Genomic DNA, 20,536 nt, shown 5'->3' on the forward strand with positions numbered 1-20,536 from the left:
AAAAAAATTGAGAGCCCACCCAAAACTAGGCTGGATCCACCCGGTATATAAAACCTCTAAGCCTTAACTCTAACCCTAAACCTGAACCCCAAATCCCAATATTGAAATATCAATTATTAAATTACTTAGATTTTAAAGAGAACTTAAAACAACCATTAACAGTATCAAAAAATAAGTAAAAAATTTGTTTTATTTATAGCCCTATACATATGTTGTTTTTTAGTACAACATTGTAGCAATATATTACATCAACGTAAAATTTATAAACTTATAATGTGAAATTTACAACGTCAAGTGTTAACACAAATCTCTCTAGGCTTGTGTTAGTTTTATTCACTTGTGGTTTACAACTATACAGAACTCTTTAACCTGCATTAAATTCGATGGTTAACTTATATACAACTTTATAATGCAAGGCCATGTGAGGGATGACAAAAAAATGACGGAGGAATAACAAATATATTATATTTGCATGTAACCAACCCTGCGTGGTCAGGTGGGAATATAAACCTTAGGTGTATTACTGAGAGATTTTAAGTTCGATTCCTTCAATTGCTAATAAGTTGGCCATTGGAAGGTTTACTCGGTCTTTGACTCAGGGCTTCGAGGGATTAGTCAAGGTGCACATAAGCTGACCATGACACCCCTAGTCACCCAATATTATACTTGTATTTTTATTCCAGTACCTTAAATAAGGAAGATGAATAAGTGATATAATTGTGGAAACACTAAACAGCTCTCAATAGCTTAGTTTAATCCAAAAAAGTAATGAAGTTGACGTTAAAATGATACAAGTATATAGAAGATAAACATGATCAAAGTGTATAGCACAATCAAGAAATGATATACGTATACTCCACAAGATTCCAGGGTGGGCATGCAATGATTGGGCAAAACCGCTCTTTTTGTAGTCGACAAACTCCAGCTATAACTTCATATAGATATCTTATCACATCTACAGAGATCAACTAGAATCCTGAAAGCACTTGAACCCAATAACACTAATGCAAATGCCTACTTGCAAGGGTTATTTTATGATATCCGCCACTTCATGCTTGCTAGAGCTTATTTCACTTCAATATATCTTCTTCACAATCTCCTATGATTCCGTTCAGGGATCTCTTAACATTTATTATACTTATATTAAAACTATGATCTAGGTGCTCAATTAACCGCACTTCTTTTTTCTTTATGGACTTCTATTAAGCTTCTCGTAAAAGCAAACACCACCTTCTCTTCCAATGTCTTTCTATGCAGAACCAACTATTATATAACCTCATAATCTCAAACCCTTCTTCACAAAACAAACTCTTATCAATTCAAGTTAGAGGAACCAAACCCTTTTCCGAAATTCGATTCTGAAACCTCTGTAAATCTCACGACAGATCTAACCTGTGAACTAGTTGATACCAAAAGTATATTCTAGATCACGACACATGGTTGCTCATCCTCCTCAGTATCTTTCTTCACTTCTTGTGAAATAAGAATCATAAAAGCCAAAACATTGAGTTCAATAAGTCCACCAGCAAAGGTGGATCTTTGTTAGATTATATCTCTCTGCAGGCAACAAGAAGAGAATTCAACTAAACACAAAAGAGATCTCACCAAGCTCTGGTAATCTCACTGGAATGAGTCCTTCATTGGAGTGTTTAGGAAGTGAAGACTCCATCTCCAACTTGAAGCAACAAAGTAGTTTTGAGCTGAGGTGGAGAAGAGACAACCCCATCATTCTTGGGAAAAAAAGCGGTCACAACTCTTGGGAAGAGCTGAAATTTCATGGGAAAAAGTCCTTGAATCACCAAAATGGAGATAGAAAAATGGTTGTGATGCCTTCAAAGCAAAGTAATAATATGGGTGTTATAACGAAGATGTTAGGCCTCCTTCTGTGCAAGTAGCCATGAAAGTTGAAGTTCCAAAGCTGGTGGAGTGAAAAGAAATGAGACGTTGAAGAAGAGAGGTCATCATGAAGAGTGTGGATGTGGAGATGGTGGGGGATTTCAGGGTAGATTATGAATTATTTGCTCTAGTGGGTGCTGGAAGACTTAAATTAATTAGCTAAGCACAAGTTAGATTAGGTTGGTGTTGATTCTTATTAGCAACTTTTTTGGTGGTGATTCATTATTAGCAATTTTAGTTGTTTTCTATGAGAGATAGTAGAAGGTGACAAGATGAAACTTCGTTGTGTAGCAATTTTGTAATGAATTAATCATATGATAATCAAGTCAATTAGTGTATTACATCCATATATCAGCTGTTAAATCACTTGGTTTTAAAGGAGCTTAAACGACTCATAAACAGTATCAAAATATTTTAAAGTAAAAAACAGACTCATAAACAGTAGACGGTTCATATTTTTCTAAAGTTTACTGGTGGAGATAATCAGAAACAGAGCACATGAGTAATAACACAAAAAATTACTGAGAATTGACTAATTTCATGCATAGGGATAGAACCACACAGATAAGGCTAATTAAGATGCATTTTCAGTTGAAAATTGAAACAGCTAGAACAAAGAAACACTTACTTAACCAAGCTGGTGGAGGCAGGAAAGGTTTAAATAGCCTGGAAATTCTGAGAGAGGCCCAGCCAACTCGATAATATCTTTGACATTGGAAATGCATAATAAAACCCCCTTTGCATCTCGGAAACTCTTAACCAAATGCCAGCAAATCACTTTAAACTTAATAACATAAACAAATGATATTCAACTCTACCCAGCAATGCGAACAATCTGCAGCAAACATTAAGCTCTGACGGAGCATCAGTTGCAAATTGAGTAACAACCAGAGATTCAGACTTCACAGTTACAGACAACCAAAGGAGAGCAGAACAATAAAACTTGTGATTATGATAAATAATATTCTCAAAAGTCTAAGGCACTCAAGTTTATGTTTATACACACTACTTCTTGTCTAACATTTTTTTTTTTTTAAGCTTTGCACACTTCAACAATTCTCCGAGGTCTGAAGTTGACAACCGAGTAAATCCTCTCATAGTCACTCTATAACAATCCAGATGAATCAAATTCAAAACCTCTGAAAATGCACTCAAGAGTTGTAGTTGACTGTTAGCCAATCAGTGGTGGTTTTCTTGTCAACATTTCTCCATATTCCCAGTTCTGATACACTATATAACACATATGAGTGTCAGTTCAGTGACAGGAAAAATAATTGTGTATGAAACATATGAAAGTCACATGCCACAAGAGCCATATATTATATCGCACAAGAAAATCATCCATCAGTAAACAAAGAAGCAGCTTGATTTTTGATTAGTCTTATTATAGTTATTGATGCTTGATTTTGACACCAACGACACAGTGTAAAGTGGTTAAGAGAATCTTAGAAATGACAGGGATGGATTCATGAGATTTAAATATGGTGCTGAGATTATATATGTTTGCAAAAAACATAAATAAAAGATTGGCAAAAGAGGTTTTTAAAGTGGTTCAGATGCTTAAAACAAATCCTACATCTACTATTATTTTGCTATTCTCTGGCTATTTCTATGATATTGCTCGTAAGACATACAAAGATAGAGAAAAACTTTGTTTACAGAGAAAGATAATAAAGCTCAAATCTATGTCTAGCTCTCATCTACTCAACCCCCCTTTTTTATGAAGAAAGGTGCCCATTTATACACCTTTGAGGTCAATGTAATGAGTATTTTGCAAGTTGCCTTGGCACATGGAGAGTTCTCATCCGTCCATCTTTTAAAATGAGATAGGGTTGATATAAATATCTTTGAGGCGGTATGGGCTTGACAGCTAGTATATTTTATCTTTTAGACATTTGTTGAGCTGACATCAACGTGACTTTCTAGTCACGACAATAGTAATCAAATGACAGCTTCAATTTTTTATTTTCATAGCATAATCAATATGGTAGATCATCACATCGGAAATAATTGTTTAACAGGAAGCTAGAGAACCTTGGCTGCTTCAGTTGGAACAGTCCCACCGCTATCAACACATACATATTTAGCCTGCAAATATACAAAGATATATGAAATTTTGCAACCAATACATCACTGAAAGCAAGAATTCATTACATACCGATAAGACAGTAAGATAAAAATGAAAAGAGGAGAAAACTATGCCATATATAACACCTGTTACATATTAACTTCATAAATTAGACTACATAACATGAGAAGGAATATTTAGAGGACAATGACCTGGAGAAATCTTAGTTCTGATATGAGAAAAAAAGGAAGTAACAGAAAAAATGCAGAAAAGCAGAGTATGAAGAATACGTGTTTATAATTCCTTCATAACAGAAAAAATTTTCTTACATGAATCTTTACAGTGACTACAATTTATACACGGCCACTTGATCTTTCAAGCAATCTTCTCCGTTGAACTTATTCTTCAGTTGCAATCTTCCACCATTAGATCAACAACTTGCTCTGCCACTTGAGCTCCCACTTGCATTTTGTTGGAAAACACATAACGTGCTGAACTAAAAAACTGGCGCTAAAAGCCAACTTGCTCTAACTAATTTTATTGTAAAAAGACAAAAAAACCTACATGAGTTTTCTTAAAGTTGCAGCTTGCTTTGCATGGTAACATGGTTAACATCGTCCCTCAAGCGAGACTTTAAGCAAAAACAAAATTCTAGAAAACTTGCATGTCATTCTTCGTAAAAAAACTGCATGTCGTTCTTCGTGACGCTTGAACATTTTCTTCTGTCAACATCGTCCCTCAAGCTAAGAACGCAACAACAACAACAAAAAAAACTTCGTCGTCACCTTCATCGTCTTTCAAGCATAACAAGGAACCCAGTTAAGGCTTGTGGCAATCATGAGAAAAAGAAATTTGGCCAAGAGAGAGATTTAGGGTTCTTAGAGATTTTTTATCTCTACACAAAAATTGATATATCATTTTCTTTATATATAGGAATCCTTGTAAACAATTCAATAATTGTTTTGGACTTCCTTAAACAATTCCATAATTGTTATGAAGTTGTTAAACTTCTTTAAATTATAACATTGGATTAACATTTAATCACAATTAACAATTTAACTCTTAAATTGTTTATATAACAATTTAACCCTTAAATTGTTTACAATTACAACCCCTTGTAAAATCCAATTTAATATAAAGAAAATGATTAATATAAATAACTTTATTACCTTTGGTAGGTGCTAGCCAACCTTGGATAATCAACTCTCTTTGGCTATTTCTTCATTCTCCTTAGTTTTTATGTGTGACCTCTTAGGTTCACTGTGGCCTAGCCGTGGGCCCAATATCACAGACTATTTCGATATGTTTTGTCATAACTCTTTATGAACAAAACTCCCACTGATTATAGTAGGCATCTAGCAATGCTCCATAACCCCTAAGTCACAATGAAGATATACTCCAACGAACCTTTTACAATCATATACATTGTATAATCAAATCCTTCCGTTGTCTAATCCCAATTAAGAATGGATTCATGGTATTCAAAATCCTTATCTTAATTTTAATTCAATACATATGAAACGTGTTACTATGAAACAACCTTTCATGTAACATTTTATATACCTCGGTCGGAGATTTCCCTTTTCCAATGTATCCTAACATTTGTCTAGGAACTTGATATCAATCTATACCAAGTCAACGGATCCCATCTTGACTATCACTTGTCCTCACACATAAACAACATATGGCCAAATTGGCTTATTAACACATGTCATGATTAGCCTCGAGTATATACACCATATGAACCATATGCGTTTATGCAGAATCCAACCATGATATCTCAGGTCTAAGGATTAATAATATACTAGTACGATCTTATGATAAATCATTGACTACATTTTAAATGTCCATGTGATTCATCATAAATGGTCATATTCGATAAACAGCTCACTAACCGCGTATCCATGCTAATGCCCTAGTGATATAACTTTTATAATCACCCACACTAATACCATCACATGATATTCTACGGAGGCATTCAGCATGCCTACTATGTAATATTATTGCCCAATTAATATTACCTATGTAGGGAATACTTTGATGATTTTGATCTTCTAAAGATTTGTATCATCCAGATATATATATAAATGAAGCAATAAACCACATGTGAAATAAGAACACTTTTTTCTATTGATAAGATATGTATATACAAACTATACACATTCACATATATATACAGAACATAATGCCTCGGAACCGATGACACGATTGGTTCCTAGGGCATACACTAACATTGAGACCTTTTTGTGATAATTGTTTAATGTTCTTTTTCTTGGTTTTTTTTTTATTGTTTAATGTTCTTTTTCTTTGATTTTTTTTATTAGGGCAAACTATAAAAAGGCTGTTATAGCCGTAATAAGGTAGGTTTTTTTATGATTATTTTTATTAAATAAAAGTTTAAGAACCTTTTGTGGTTGCTTATTCAATCCAGTATCTGAACTTGATACATTCAGTGGTGGTTTTTCGTATCAATTGTTTCTTGACTGTTCAGTCATCTTATTATTTTGGCATCAGATAAATTTTTGAATTGTCTTACCAATAGATTGTTCAATTCAATCAAGCTTATAAAGCAATTGGATTATGCAAAATTGAGGATGGTTGAGTAATCTGTAATATGCAAGTAAAGCTTATTCTGTCAATAGAAAAATGCTATTAAAAGTATTAATTTTTATAGATGTAAACAAATTAAATATAAATTTGCTATTTTATAAAGAATTTGGTTAGTGACGGCAATGGGCCAGGCCAGGACCGAGTACCCCTTGGCCCAGGCCCAAGCCTGACCTGATGGCCTAGGCCCAAGCCCGGCCCAAGCTCGCCACGGGTATTATAGTCAAAGCCCAAGCCCGGTCCAACTGGCTTTTTATGACCACAGGCCCGGCCCAAGCCCGCATTTTTTATAATGTCAATTATTTTTATATTTTTAATTTTAGAAACAGTTTTTAAACATTCATTTATTTTTGAATACTTACCAAATATATAAATAACATTCGACAAAGTGCATTCATCCATTTTTAGAGTATAACATAACCATAAGAGCAACAAGCAAATTAAGACAGTAAAATCTGAACAAATACAAAACAATAAAATCTATCACAAATTTATAAGTTGTTGTCTCCTTAAATTTTGCAAGCTCCAGTCGGGTAAGTCCACCTCTCATTAAGTTTTGCAAGCTCCAGTCTGGGAAGTCCACCTCTCCTTAAGTTTTGCAAGCTCTAGTCGGGGAACATGTGACAGCATTTTGATGTACTACCATCAAAATCTTGCCAACCTCTACAGTATAAAAATAAACCACCCCTAGTCAAATTCAATTACTCAACTCATTTAATCTGTCCACTCACTATTTTTATGGAACATATGAAAGTCAACTACAATACTCCTTCAAGCTCAGTTATTACTAATAACATAAGTTGGATGATTAAAACAAAAAACAAAAAAAAAACTAATAGGATAAGATCAAATTATATTTTAACAGCAATATTTTAAATGTAATTCAAGGGTTCAAGGAAATTTAATAAAAGAAGAAGAATAGAATCTCACTTTTATAAGACCACTAGTCTTGTCGAGTTCGTATTTCACTTTACTCCCCTTGCCAATCTCTACCACCTGCAATAGAGATTTACATTATGATATGGAAGCACGAATTATTTTTGGAGAAAAATCTGCCTATCACTGACAAGAACAACTTTATTTGAAACAACTCCAAATCTAAGAATCAGCATTCAGCAAGCTACTTCAAGTGATTTAATAATTGATATTTCAATATTGGGGTTTGGGGTTCAGGTTTAGGGGTTAGGAGTTAAGGCTTAGAGGTTTTATATAACCAGGGGTGGATCCAACCTAGTTTTGGGTGGGCTCTCAATTTTCTTTTTTTTTTTTTAAATACTAATATGTATAATTTCTAGATTTTGCCCCACCCTAACAAAAATATTAATGTACAATTATTTTTTATTTCGGCCCACCCTAACAGAAATTTATGGATCTGCGACTGCATATAACCCTAGACATCCAATATAGAAATACACTTAACACATGCGTATACTATAAAAAGACCAACAAAAAGCAAAATATTTAGAGGGATTGAAGAGTTTAGAGGTTACATGTAACCCTATGCATCCAATATAGCAATACATTTAAGGCATGCGCATACTACAAAAAGACCAACAAAAAGCAAAAAATTTAGAGGTGTTGAAGAGTTTAGGGGTTACATATAACCCTATGCATCCAATATAGAAATGCACTTAACACATTCCTGATTCATAAAACAAGCATAATGTTTCCCAACATAGTCGTTCATGAATTCAGGATCAGCATAAATAAATCAAAGAAATGGAAGTTAATATCAAAATTATCTCCACTTGGCATATGGTACTAAAAAAACGGAATTTAATAATAATAAAAAAAGTAAACGACAAGTTCCCATCCCTGGTTTCATAAATTCCATATTCTCATCCTTAAATTAAAGCTATTTCATTTTTTTAACTGTTGATGCGTGATTTTGACACCAACGAAACGCACGTGTGAAATGTTGAGTTGACCCAAAAGACACACGTGAAATGAAAGGAAAATGAGAGTAAATACAGTGAGAAATGAGTTTTAAAGTGGTTCGGATGCTAAGGAAGCAAATCCTACGTCCACTGATGTTTTTCTTAATGATAAGGGTCATGTCGTTTTATACGACTGACTTTACACTAATGATACAAGGTAAAAAAGACTGTCTGTTCTAGAGAGAGAGAGATTGGTCAAGGATAAAATGTACGAATCCCCTTAATGAGAGAGAAGCTCCCATTTTATAGTAGGATGCCTTGAGGTAATGATCACTGAATCTGTAAGTTGGTGGGATGATCCGTGCAAATCCTTCTTTTATTAATTTGGATTGATTTGAGTTTTTCGTTGTTAGGATTCCGATTTTAATTAGTTCTTGGATATGAGGGTGTTTTAAAATATATTAAATGACAGTCTTAGCCCATAAGTATTAAAAAAATGAAACAGCATTAATTTAAGGATGGGAATGTGGAGTTTATGAAACCAGGGGTGAAAACTTGTCGTTTACTCATTTTATTATTATTAAATTCCCTTTTTTTAGTACCATATGCCAAGTGGAGATAATTTTGATATTAACTTCCATTTCTTTGATTTATTTATGCTGATACTGAATTCATGAATGACTATGTTGGGAAACATTATGCTTGTTTTATGAATCAGGAATGTGTTAAGTGCATTTCTATATTGGATGCATAGGGTTATATGTAACCCCTAAACTCTTCAACACCTCTAAATTTTTTGCTTTTTGTTGGTCTTTTTGTAGTATGCGCATGCCTTAAATGTATTGCTATAGTGGATGCATAGGGTTAAATGTAACCACTAAACTCTTCAATCCCTCTAAATATTTTGCTTTTTGTTGATCTTTTTATAGTATGTGCATGTGTTAAGTGTATTTCTATATTGGATGTCTAGGGTTATATGCAGTAGTGGATCCATAAATTTATGTTAGAGTGGGCTAAAATAAAAACTAATTATACATTAATATTTTTGTTAGGGTGAGTCAAAATCTATAAATTATACATATTAGTATTTAAAAAAAAAAAAAATTGAGAGCCCACCCAAAACTAGGCTGGATCCGCCTCTGGCTATATGTAACCTCTAAACCTTAACTCCTAACCCCTAAACCCGAACCCCAAACCCCAATCTTGAAATATCAATTATTAAATTACTTAGATTTTAAAGAGAACTTAAAAAACAATCCATAAACAGTATCAAAAAATTAAGTAAAAAATTTTGTTTATTTTATAACCCTATACATATTGGTTTTGTTATAGTACAACATTGTAGCAGTATATTACATCAACCTAAAATTTATGAACTTATAACGTGAAATTTACAACTCGTAATATACACTTATACAATATTGTACAGTAACCAAAGTCTAACCATACATAAATGTGTTATATTTATTGGATGCAAAAATTGATTGCACATAATTTATTGTAAATGTAGCTAGTAGATAGCAGTCATCTTTCAAGCATTAAAAAATAAATAAATGATAGTATAGCTTTCAATAATATACGAACAACAGTGGAGGATCTAACTGCCCACCAAACATTTCATCTCCAAAATTAATTAATAATAGGGACCAATTCATCAATCATATTATGAAATTATAATCCTTTTAATTAGCTAGAGTTTTATTCATCTCATATATAAATTAAACCAGTTTCCTCTTATGCGGGTTTTATTAGAAATTTATCAACCCTAAAACATAAAATTTGGGAAATTGTATTTGTACGATATTATATAATAGCGATAGCCCTTTTGTTCAAATTAAACTTCTTGAACAATTAGTTTTCGAACAAATCTTTTTTATAATTATAATATCACAAAACCAAGTGAATAATCTTCATCCTACCTCTTCTCTTGTGGTCGGATAATAAATTTTTTAGTCACTAAGGTTAGCTATACCCAAGGACGGATCCAGTCTAGTATGGCCCACCCTTCAATTTTTTTTTTAAATACTAATATGTACAATTTTTAGATTTTGGCATACTCTAACAAAAATATTAATATGTAATTAGTTTTTATTTTAGCCCACTTTAACAGAAATTTCTGGATCCGTTATTGGCTATATCCAAAAAAATTTGTGTTCGAATTGCAAAAGAGATATCTATCACATTTATGCAATTACTTTAGTTCATTGAGCTTGTATGATGTTTTGTGACCATGAGGATTATGCAGACTCCACTATGAGCTTGGATACCTCTGTAAAAAATAAAATAAAATAAAAAATAATCTTCATCTTCGTATGCCTTATACCAATTGTTATGTATTTCAATTCATTATATTTATAATGTATATACAATAAATGAAAAATAAATACATTACTCATAAATAGTCTTAGTATCTAATAAATAAAGATTAATTTTTCATTTGTTTATTTCATTTCATATTTATTCAGCTACTCCCCAACAAGAGACACTTGAGAAAATAATAATTAATTAATTAATTAAACCAAGTGTTATTTATTGTTTTGTGTAATTAATTAGTTAATTAATTCATATCCTTTTCACCATAACCATAATCCATATTTAGAAATTAAATATCTTCAACAGGGGAAAATTTATTTATTTTTGTCGAAAAAAAAAAAAACAAGTTTTATGCTATTAATTTAACCAATTGATAATAAAGTTAATACATCACATGTCAAATTTGGTGAGTTATTATTATTATTATTATTATTTATAGATGTTTACAATTATCCAAATGGGAAAATAACATTCTAACTCAAGTAAAAACATTTGTTTTCCAAAATCATTTTCAAAAATCAATCTTTCAACCACATGATATCATCATTTATTTGAAAATTATAGGAAATTTTTTCATTACAATTTCTAGACTACATTAAAAAGAATTTCTAAATTATGATAAATATTAAAAATTATCAAAGATAAACCTTTTTAACCTAATATTTTCTTAATTTCAATATCGATTATCTAATATATTCAACTTTAGTTAAACAAAATAGAAGAACGTGGTAGACAACGACTCTAAGTAGCACAAAATAAAGGGATGATATATGTAAGACTTGAATTATCAAACCCGTCAATATAAACAATATTTATTAAAAATTAATTTTTGAGATTCATTATCTAACATTTATAATTTTAGTCAAATAAAATATACGAACATTATATATATATATATATATATATATATATTGACTAAGTGTCAATGGGACAGCACAAATACAATTTAAATTTAAAAATTAAACGTTAAGTTGATAATATCATATTATTTTTCTTATTACTCACTCTCTACTAAAGATAGCGAGTATGAGTACATCTTGTACTCACGAGAGTACTTGTTTTTCAAATTAGTTTGGTGGATTTTTTTTATCTGTCAAAATTCCAAAATTAAAAAATAAATAAATAAAATTAAAAATAGAAATATCTGAAAACACGAAAACAAAAACAGAAAAAACAGAGCCAACACTTTCACTCAGACTCACAGAAAGAAGAAACAACAGAAAACTCAGACATGGAGAGAACAACGCCAGTGAGGAAACCCCACGTGTCAACTTCCGATCTGCTGACCTGGTCCGAAGTTCCTCCGTCGGAATCCGCCGCACCCGTCTCCGCTACTCGCTCTCACCAAGTAAAATCTCATGCATTTTTTTTTCTCTCTCTCTTTTTTCTTTTTAAGTTTGAAAATGTTGGGTTGTGTTTAGTGATTTTGAATTGGTGGTGTGCATTGAATCTCAGCCGTCCGATGGCATCAGCAAAGTGTTGTTCGGAGGTCAAGTCACCGATGAAGAGTCTCAGTCACTGAACAAGAAGTAAGTAAAGTGAAGATCTGGTTTGAAACAGGACCGTTTTCAGCTCAGTTTTGGTGTAAAGTTTAGTTTTTGAGCTGAGTTTAGCTGTGAAGTTTTGTTTTTTAAAATTTGCATGTGAAGATGAGTGGATGTGAAATCAGATCTACTGTTTCATTTTCTTTTGAAAATGATGGGGTCTGATTAGTCTTTAAAAGACAAGAATTCGAACTGATTTTGATTGATTCTAATGCATTGAACAACTAAAAAGAATTTTTTTACAGGAGTCTTATTATAATGAGTTTCAAAATGTATTTCTTTTTTTATTTTTAAAAAATCAAAATGTATTTCTTTTTTTATTTTTAAAAAAAAAAAAAAAAAGAGTTGATCTTGTTCTGGTAACAATTTGGTGCCTTATTTGTTGGAAAGTAATGGGTTATTCTAGTTTTGATGATTGTATGAAATCTTATGCTAATGTTTATCATTGTGCAATGTGTGCACGTAACTTGTTGGAGGAAGCTTTATTTTTTGGGGGTTTTTTTGGTGTGCAGTGAATTTAGTTTTTGCAGTTTTGCATGTTGGCGTGTGACACTTTAGAATCTGTTGCTTTTGCCAGGATTTTGAATTAGTTTTTGAAAATTTTGATCTTGCACTGGTAAATTTGGAGCCGAATGTGTTGATGGTCATCCTTTTGTTGCTTGTAATTTGGAAATGTATTAATCATTGTACAATGTAAACATGTAACTTGATGTTTTTCTTTTTTCTCTTTTATGGTTAGCAGTAAATGCAGTTTTTCTAATGCTGCATGTTGGTGTGTGGCACTTTAGGAATCTGTTGCTACACCTGGATCTTTAATGAAGTTTTTGAAATTTATGATCTTGTGCCGGAAAATTGGAGCTAAGTTTGTAGATGTTGAGCCTATTGTTGTTTGGAATCTGAAATGTAGTTTTCTCATCATGCCAGTGAGCATTATTTAATCTGTACTGAACTGAAAATCTGAACCATGCTTTGGGTGGCGAAAATGTTGAGAGTTTTAAATAAGTTCATGACACTGCATAAGGCTGCATCATTTAGTTTATGCATTGAAGGGCATGTTAGCGCCTTGATTTCAAGATATTTATGGCTATTATCTTTATCTACTGTGATCTAAAGCTTTTCGCTTTGACGTTTTCAGGAAGCCTTGTTCAGGTTATAAATTGAAGGAAATTAATGGCAGCGGCATATTTGCAGGCAATGGTGAAAACAGTGCATCAGAATCTGATTCTGCTAATCATAATAAAACAGGAGTGCGCGTTTATCAGGTACATATTTGGTCTCTCTATACACTTAGACATGAAGAGTGTTCATGATGCTAATTCACTTTACTTTTGGTGGTTGAATTTTCAGCAAGCATTGAATGGAATCAGCCAGATCTCATTCAGTGTTGAAGAGACAGTTTCCCCAAAGAAGCCTACCTCTATTCCTGAGGTAGCAAAGCAGCGTGAGTTAAGTGGCACATTGCAATCCGAGGCAGACTTAAAGAATAAAAAGCAGATATCAAATGCAAAGTTCAAAGAGATTAGTGGCCATGATATATTCAGCCCTGCTCCTGAAATTCAGCCCCGATCGCTAGCTGCTGCACGCTCCATGGAATCCAAAGAAAGTAAAGACATGGGGGAACCTGCACCTAGGAATGTGCGCACTTCCGTGAAAGTTTCCAATGTGAGTATACTTTTCCAGTGTTCTAGGATCTTTCCCATGTCCTTATTCAGTTAATTTAAATCTCTCTTTTCATGTTGTGACTCTAATTTGCATGGGAAATTAACAATAGACTCTCTAGCAATGCCTTGCTTTATATACCACTTTATAGGTAGCATTGTTTCAATTTAAAGGCCTTTTTCCATGAAAAATGGCTATAAAATCAAAGATGTAGCTCAGTTCCCTGATGCATGTGGAAGGCTTTAGGACAATTCAACAGTCAATATTAGTGCAGCTATTCTGTTAGATATCATGGAATGCGTACAAATATTTAAAAACTTTTTATCATACTTGACCTTTATCAAGCAAACTTAACTTGATTTTCTCACTCACTTGCAAGGGTTTAACTTTTATATCAACTCATGCCTATAATGCCCTTATCAAGTTCCTGCCACAATCTGGAATGGGATATATGATAATTTCAGAACTTTTTCTGTATCTACTCATTTGTTTTTTTTTCTTTCATTTTTTTTTTATACAAATATGATGTCAATTATCTTCGTACTACCTTCAAGTATGGTAATTGAAAGAAGACGTGCTTCTGCCACTTTTACCATTTGAATTCCCTTTCTACAGTTGGCTCATCTGAATTGTTTTCGGGTCATCTTTGGTTGGCTTGATGCGTTAGCTTTTCAACTTCCACATCTGTGGTATTTAGTGTGACTTGTACTGAAGAGTTGTTTTTAATCTTTATAGCCTGCTGGAGGTCAGAGTAATATCCTGTTCAGTGAAGAACCTGTAGTAAAGACCGCCAAGAAAATACATAACCAGAAGTTCCAAGAATTGACCGGCAATGATATCTTTAAGGGAGATGTACCTCCAGGATCAGCTGAAAAGCCTCTAAGCACAGCTAAGTTGAGAGAAATGAGCGGCAATAACATTTTTTCTGATGGAAAGGCAGAATCCAGAGACTACTTTGGTGGTGTCCGCAAGCCTCCCGGTGGCGAGAGCAGCATTTCCTTGGTTTGACTTGCAACCATCTTTGTTGTTGCATCGCTTAGTTATCAGTAAATGTCCTGTTTCTACGTATCCCAGTGTCGACGCTATGTTTTCACCAGTGAATGACCTGCAATGCTTGATGATGATCCTTGGTATAGGGCATCTATCTGAGTCTGTGGATTGTGGCTTATGCAATTCGTTTAGTTGTTAACTTTTAGATCAGAACCAGTGGGTGGTTGTCTAATTTAGATATTTAAACTTTGCTGTCTTTCTGGGTACTGTTTAATATGTTGTTTCAGTTTAGACTTCCATTTTCTTGAATAATTAAGACCCCCACCATTATCATCTGCTTGATGACTTGATGCATTGGAACTTTGAATGGAAAACTAGTGATAGCATACAGCTTTGAAAATGAATACAAGAGTATGAGTGATTAGATAAGTTATTCTTACCTTTATCCTTTATTTGTAGAAAATTTTGAATTTTTTCTTAAGCTCTTTAAAGTGTTAATATGTTTATATTTTTATAGAATATGAGTGAAGGTTTTATTTAAAGAAATCTTCTTGTAAATTTAAATGATTTATCAATTATACCTTTAATGAAATATATACTAGGTTTGATAACCTAGTATTTATTAGTATGATTTAACAACTTCATTAGAGCATTCTAGAGATCAATGTTTTGAAAATCAACTTGGGGTGAAACCTGGCAAGGTTTTCGGGTCCCAGGTTGACCGTTTTGATTGGCTTGGATGACAACTTTTAAAATTTAGCAAATATATCCCTAAAAATTACAGTTAAGTTCTTATAGGTTTGAAATTTAGCAAACACATCCTAAATACAAATCGGTCGGCTTTTGGTTGGCGGTGGCGACACCTCAAATGCAATCTCAATCGTCTCTTCAGCGTATTCCCCAAAAAGTCTACCCAAGATTAGGCGTCAACATTTCAGGCTAGATTTCATCGACGCTAGCGTCAACAACCCTCCCTATTAGCCCGAAAATAATTCCCTCTTCCTTTCAACCAAAACCCACCACACCCCAACCCCGTTAGTCTCGCCAATTGTCTGCCAAAGTTGGTTGTTGTCGTCGCCACATTCTTTCGATTTCCTGTCGATTCACTCATCAAAAATCAACTCGGTTGCCATCATTGTACTCATCGGCACTTTCTCTTCAAAAGTCTTAAAATCCCGGCCTTTAATTGTTCGTCAATCATCATTCCAAATTCTATGGTTTTTGAGTGAATAAAAAAAATATTAACCCAACCCAGTGAAATGTCAGGTCCTGGTTAAATTGTCCAGGCCGGGCGTGGTTTTAAAATAATGCTAGAGATGTTAGACTATATTTGTTACTTTTCATCGAGAGTAATTAAGAATAACTCGGTTAAACGAGAGTAATTAAGAATAACTAGGTTAAAGACTATTTCAAATACTTTTGTCTCTTAAACAAAATTTAGATATTCTCGGACTTAGAACCAGTCATATGAGTCTTTGATTATGCAGAGAAATTTCTCATAATTTTCTAATAATTATAATGGTAAATTGAAATTCTCTTGTCCATGGCAAAAACAGTCTTAATATTACATTATTTAAGAAAACACCCACATGTTCCAACTTACAACTCTCAGAAAACTGGCAAAGCAGAGTAATACAAGCAAAATCAGCCAAGCATACAAGCAAAAGATAAAAGCATAGCTACTGTTTAAGCATCTCCATGTCCAATCAAAGCAAGAAGCATTTTCTCATAGTCCCCAGAAGTGTCAACAGCAATTGCCTTCTCCAGAGTGACACTGTTCCTCTTACGGTATTCCTCCTTAATGCGTTGCATGTCCACTTCAGCACGCGTTGTTACTACTCTAGTAAGAGCCCATTCATCCGTTCCCAACTTGTTGATGGCAAGGCGCAAAAGCTTCTCAAAGTACTTCTCTGGGCAAGTCAAGCACTTGATTGTTGCTCTCAGTAGTTTAAGAAAGTCGTCGTTGGGATCAACCTTCAAATTCTGAAGATAAGAACCATTTTAGAATGAGAGAAGTAAATAAGGTATATGATAGCTACAAAACATTTCAATACCTTGTTGATGGCATTTCCAAATGCATTGTTGTAGTGATTAAGAGTTGCATTGAGCTGTGCCTTGCTCCGTGTAGAAATAATCCGAATAACCTCCTCATCATTATACTTCTTGTCTGAGATCTTCTCATGAAGAATCTTAGCCTCTGATTTTGCCAACAACGTGTTCACCTCATCTCCTTCATACCGGAATGTGCTCACAAGAGGAACCAAAAGCTGCAAGAAATCCAGAATTAGTGCAAAACAATAAACCATATCATGGATTGCAAGCACATTACAAAGAAAGTGTTGCACTGCAAAGAAGTGAATCGATTTTTTCTGTCAAGATGAAACAAGAAGTAAATTCTACAGTCTAAAACCTTGCGGTAGTCTCCGGTTGTGTGATGTGCAACATCTTCCTCGAGGGACTTCTTGTAACGAGCCTGGTAGGCCTGCTTCACTGCAAATAGTTCAAGCGAAGATCTAGTGCAGGCGATTTCCATGAGAACCCAGTTACTTGAAGTGAACCTCTTAGTCGCCTCATTGGCCAAATATGCATCACGTTCCGCAGGGGTCAATGTCCATAGCAACACAGCCCGCTGTTTTTCAATGCAAACAAAAACACAGACACACAAAAATCATGAAAAACTAAGACCATAGTGTACAAAATCAAAACTCTTTCACACCAAAACAAGTCTCCTACATGAAACAACCCGGTGAAATCAGAACAAAACTTAAGAAACATCACAATCTGACCTCAAAATCACTTGAAAGTTCTTTGTCCAGTGCCTTAAGAAGGTCTTCCCCATAAGTTGAAGCATAGACTTCTCTAATTAATTTGCGCTGCGCGGCGTTTCTGTGAGCCAAGATAGAGATGATCAAAGCCTCATTCGTGCCCCATCCTGCAAACATATCATCAAAGCAGCCCTTAATTAGTGATTATTATACATAGAAGCAACAAATCACATTAAATAGATGCGATATTGATATAACACTCGAATATAAGAACAGAGCATGATGAGATGATGCTAGATCTTAGATCCAAACAACAACAAACAGAACTATACAATAAACAGAGTAACTATAGTCTTTGAAGTCATCAAAACTCAGATTTTTCATCTCAACGTGATAAACAATTGATTTGACATTTCTAGACGCTTAAAAATCCAAAATTAAAAGAAAGACTCACCATTTACAACTCAAATCAACAATGAAAAACACACACACACACAAAAAAAAAAAAAAAACACCCTTTACAAAAACAAGATTATACATAGATCCAACACCATCTTATGAACACTACATGATACAAAAACTTCTTCAAAGTCAAGCTAAGAGCCGATCAAGATCATATACGGTTGACTTAAAAGATCATCAAGAAAAAACCAACACAAACATAATCAACACTATAGAGGGCAGTGAATGTACATTGTAATATCAACAAGTAGACGATCAAACATAAATGAAGATGAAACAAAAAGATCAAACCCCATAAAAAAAACGAAACCAGAAAGAAAAATAAGTAAAAGGGTGATCAAAAGAAGACCTTTAAAAGCCTTCTGGAGTTGCTCAGCATCTTCGGCTGCAGAGGGAGTCTGGGATGGAACTTTAAGGGTGGCCATCGTTGAATGTGTTTGTAGAGTATAGAAAACGTTTGAGATTATGAAGAGGTACCAGGTTTTGAGTTATTTTATAGGGGAAAATGAGTTTTGCAGTGCATGATGTGTACAGAAAATGTGGTGAAAATAATTAGCTTTTTACTACCAAAGAAAGAGAGGAGATCTAGATTAAGTTTGGAAAGGGTTTGTGTCAAAAGTTGACATAATTTTGTTAGATTTGTTAGCATATTTGAATGAAAAAATAAAATATTAATCGAATAAGATCATATTATCAATTTATTAAAAAAATAAAGGGTGATTATGTTAATTAATTGTAATTCGATAAAGAATCTTAGATATATTATTCAAGAAATCTTGTGTTAGAAACCGTCCTCAATTCTTAATAAAAATAGCAACCGGCTCCCTTTGGTTCACTTATTGGAAAAACTATTCTAGTTTTCCCAAATTATTTCTTTGAGAAAAGTTTTCTAAATTATTTCTATGTATGTTTTAAAGAATTATTTTAAAATTCATATTTCATTTAATCCCCCTAAATTGATTAATTTAACTAAACAACCCCAAAAAAAAAATTTAAAAATTAAAAAAAACACCCCAATAACCAAAATTTACTAGATTCCGGCTACCACTATCGGAAGCTGGCCAGAATCTGGTGTAATGACGCATTACCGGCTGAATTTGGCCGGTAGTGCACCGATCTAGCTTTTTCCGATCAGATCTACGTTGGATCTGGTCGGAAAAGGTTAGATATACAGCCAAAGATCTGGCCGTTCTTTGGCTATAGACAGTTGTCAATGACGGCCAAGATATAGTCGTCAATGACGGCCAAGAATGCGGCCAGATCCGACAATCAATGGCCAGATCTAGCCACAGATCTGGCCTTTTATCGACCCATGATCGACCAGATCGAGCCGGTCATACGTCGATAAGAGGACTCTAACCAATCTCCGGTGGTGGTGGCTGGTTATCTGTATTTATGAGTGAATTAGTGATGCTTTTGTTAACTTTGAATATTTTATTATAAGGGTATTTAGTAAATAAATAAATATAAGAGTATTTATATAATTTTTAAAATTCTATATCATAATGCCAATTTAATTTAATTTTTTTCAAAAGATTATTTTAAAACCACCCAAAAATAACTAATCGGAGTCTTATTCATCTATGGTTCTAGAATCCTAAAACATAAATTATGATAAATTATTAAAAATAAATTAATTAATATACACGTTAATTGATGCGCGTAAAGTTAGGCATAGTACGGGTGTCAGGTTGAAATTTCATGTGAAAACTGATAATATTCTATGTTGATGCAATTGTGACGTGGATGTAAACCTTTTATGAATGTAATAATGCCACGTGCTATTTAAAGAAAATGGAGTGGATGAGAGTAGGTCAATCGACAACTGTTGTTTGTTTTTTTTTCTCCCTTTTTGTCCTCTTCAATATTATTGCTTTCACTCGTGGGGCCACACCTCTAACATGGTCTCCATCTATCTTTTTCTTGGTATTATCAATTTTTACTTTTTTTTTTATGTTTATTATTTTATTAATATAAATTTAATAAATTAATAAACATAAATTTTTTCTTACCACAATGATTAAGTTGTTGATGTTGAGGTTGAGGATATAATATATCGAAAACGATAGAGTTATCATGGTTGTACACTGAATTTGTGTACTAAATAATTTGGTAAAATCTTGATTGTTTATTAATATTAATTGATAATGAATCAATAGTCAGGATTTTGTCACGTCATTCGGTACATAGATTCAGTATGTAATTTTTGGTGTCTGTAACATTACTCATAATATATTGAAGGGTTAAAGACATCGAATTCTAATATATGAGATAATAATAAAAATTCTTTTGGGGTTTTGAAATAATAAAAATACTCAAACTATTAATGAATTGTTAATAAATCTTTAAAATTTA

At 33.2% G+C, this 20,536-nt stretch overlaps 2 protein-coding genes across 2 annotated transcripts; one reads left to right on the forward strand and one right to left on the reverse strand.

The window, feature by feature from the left end:
* Positions 1-11,916: 11,916 nt before the first annotated feature.
* LOC116127014 lies at positions 11,917-15,244 on the forward strand. The gene is made up of 5 exons (XM_031412677.1): positions 11,917-12,109; positions 12,217-12,290; positions 13,441-13,567; positions 13,653-13,967; positions 14,700-15,244. The coding sequence occupies exons 1-5, from the start codon at positions 11,993-11,995 to the stop codon at positions 14,970-14,972; spliced, it is 906 nt and encodes a 301-aa protein (XP_031268537.1). The 5' UTR covers positions 11,917-11,992; the 3' UTR covers positions 14,973-15,244.
* A 1,254-nt stretch (positions 15,245-16,498) lies between these two features.
* Positions 16,499-18,674, reverse strand: LOC116126943 (annexin D2-like). The gene is made up of 5 exons (XM_031412613.1): positions 18,531-18,674; positions 17,741-17,886; positions 17,365-17,583; positions 17,009-17,221; positions 16,499-16,937 (listed from the first exon to the last, which is right to left on the reverse strand). Exons 1-5 carry the CDS (start codon positions 18,604-18,606, stop codon positions 16,641-16,643), a joined length of 951 nt encoding a protein of 316 aa, XP_031268473.1. The 5' UTR covers positions 18,607-18,674; the 3' UTR covers positions 16,499-16,640.
* Between the last annotated feature and the right edge of the window lie 1,862 nt (positions 18,675-20,536).

Source organism: Pistacia vera, unplaced genomic scaffold, assembly GCF_008641045.1.
Source record: "Pistacia vera cultivar Batoury unplaced genomic scaffold, PisVer_v2 Contig188, whole genome shotgun sequence".
Lineage (NCBI taxonomy): Eukaryota > Viridiplantae > Streptophyta > Magnoliopsida > Sapindales > Anacardiaceae > Pistacia > Pistacia vera.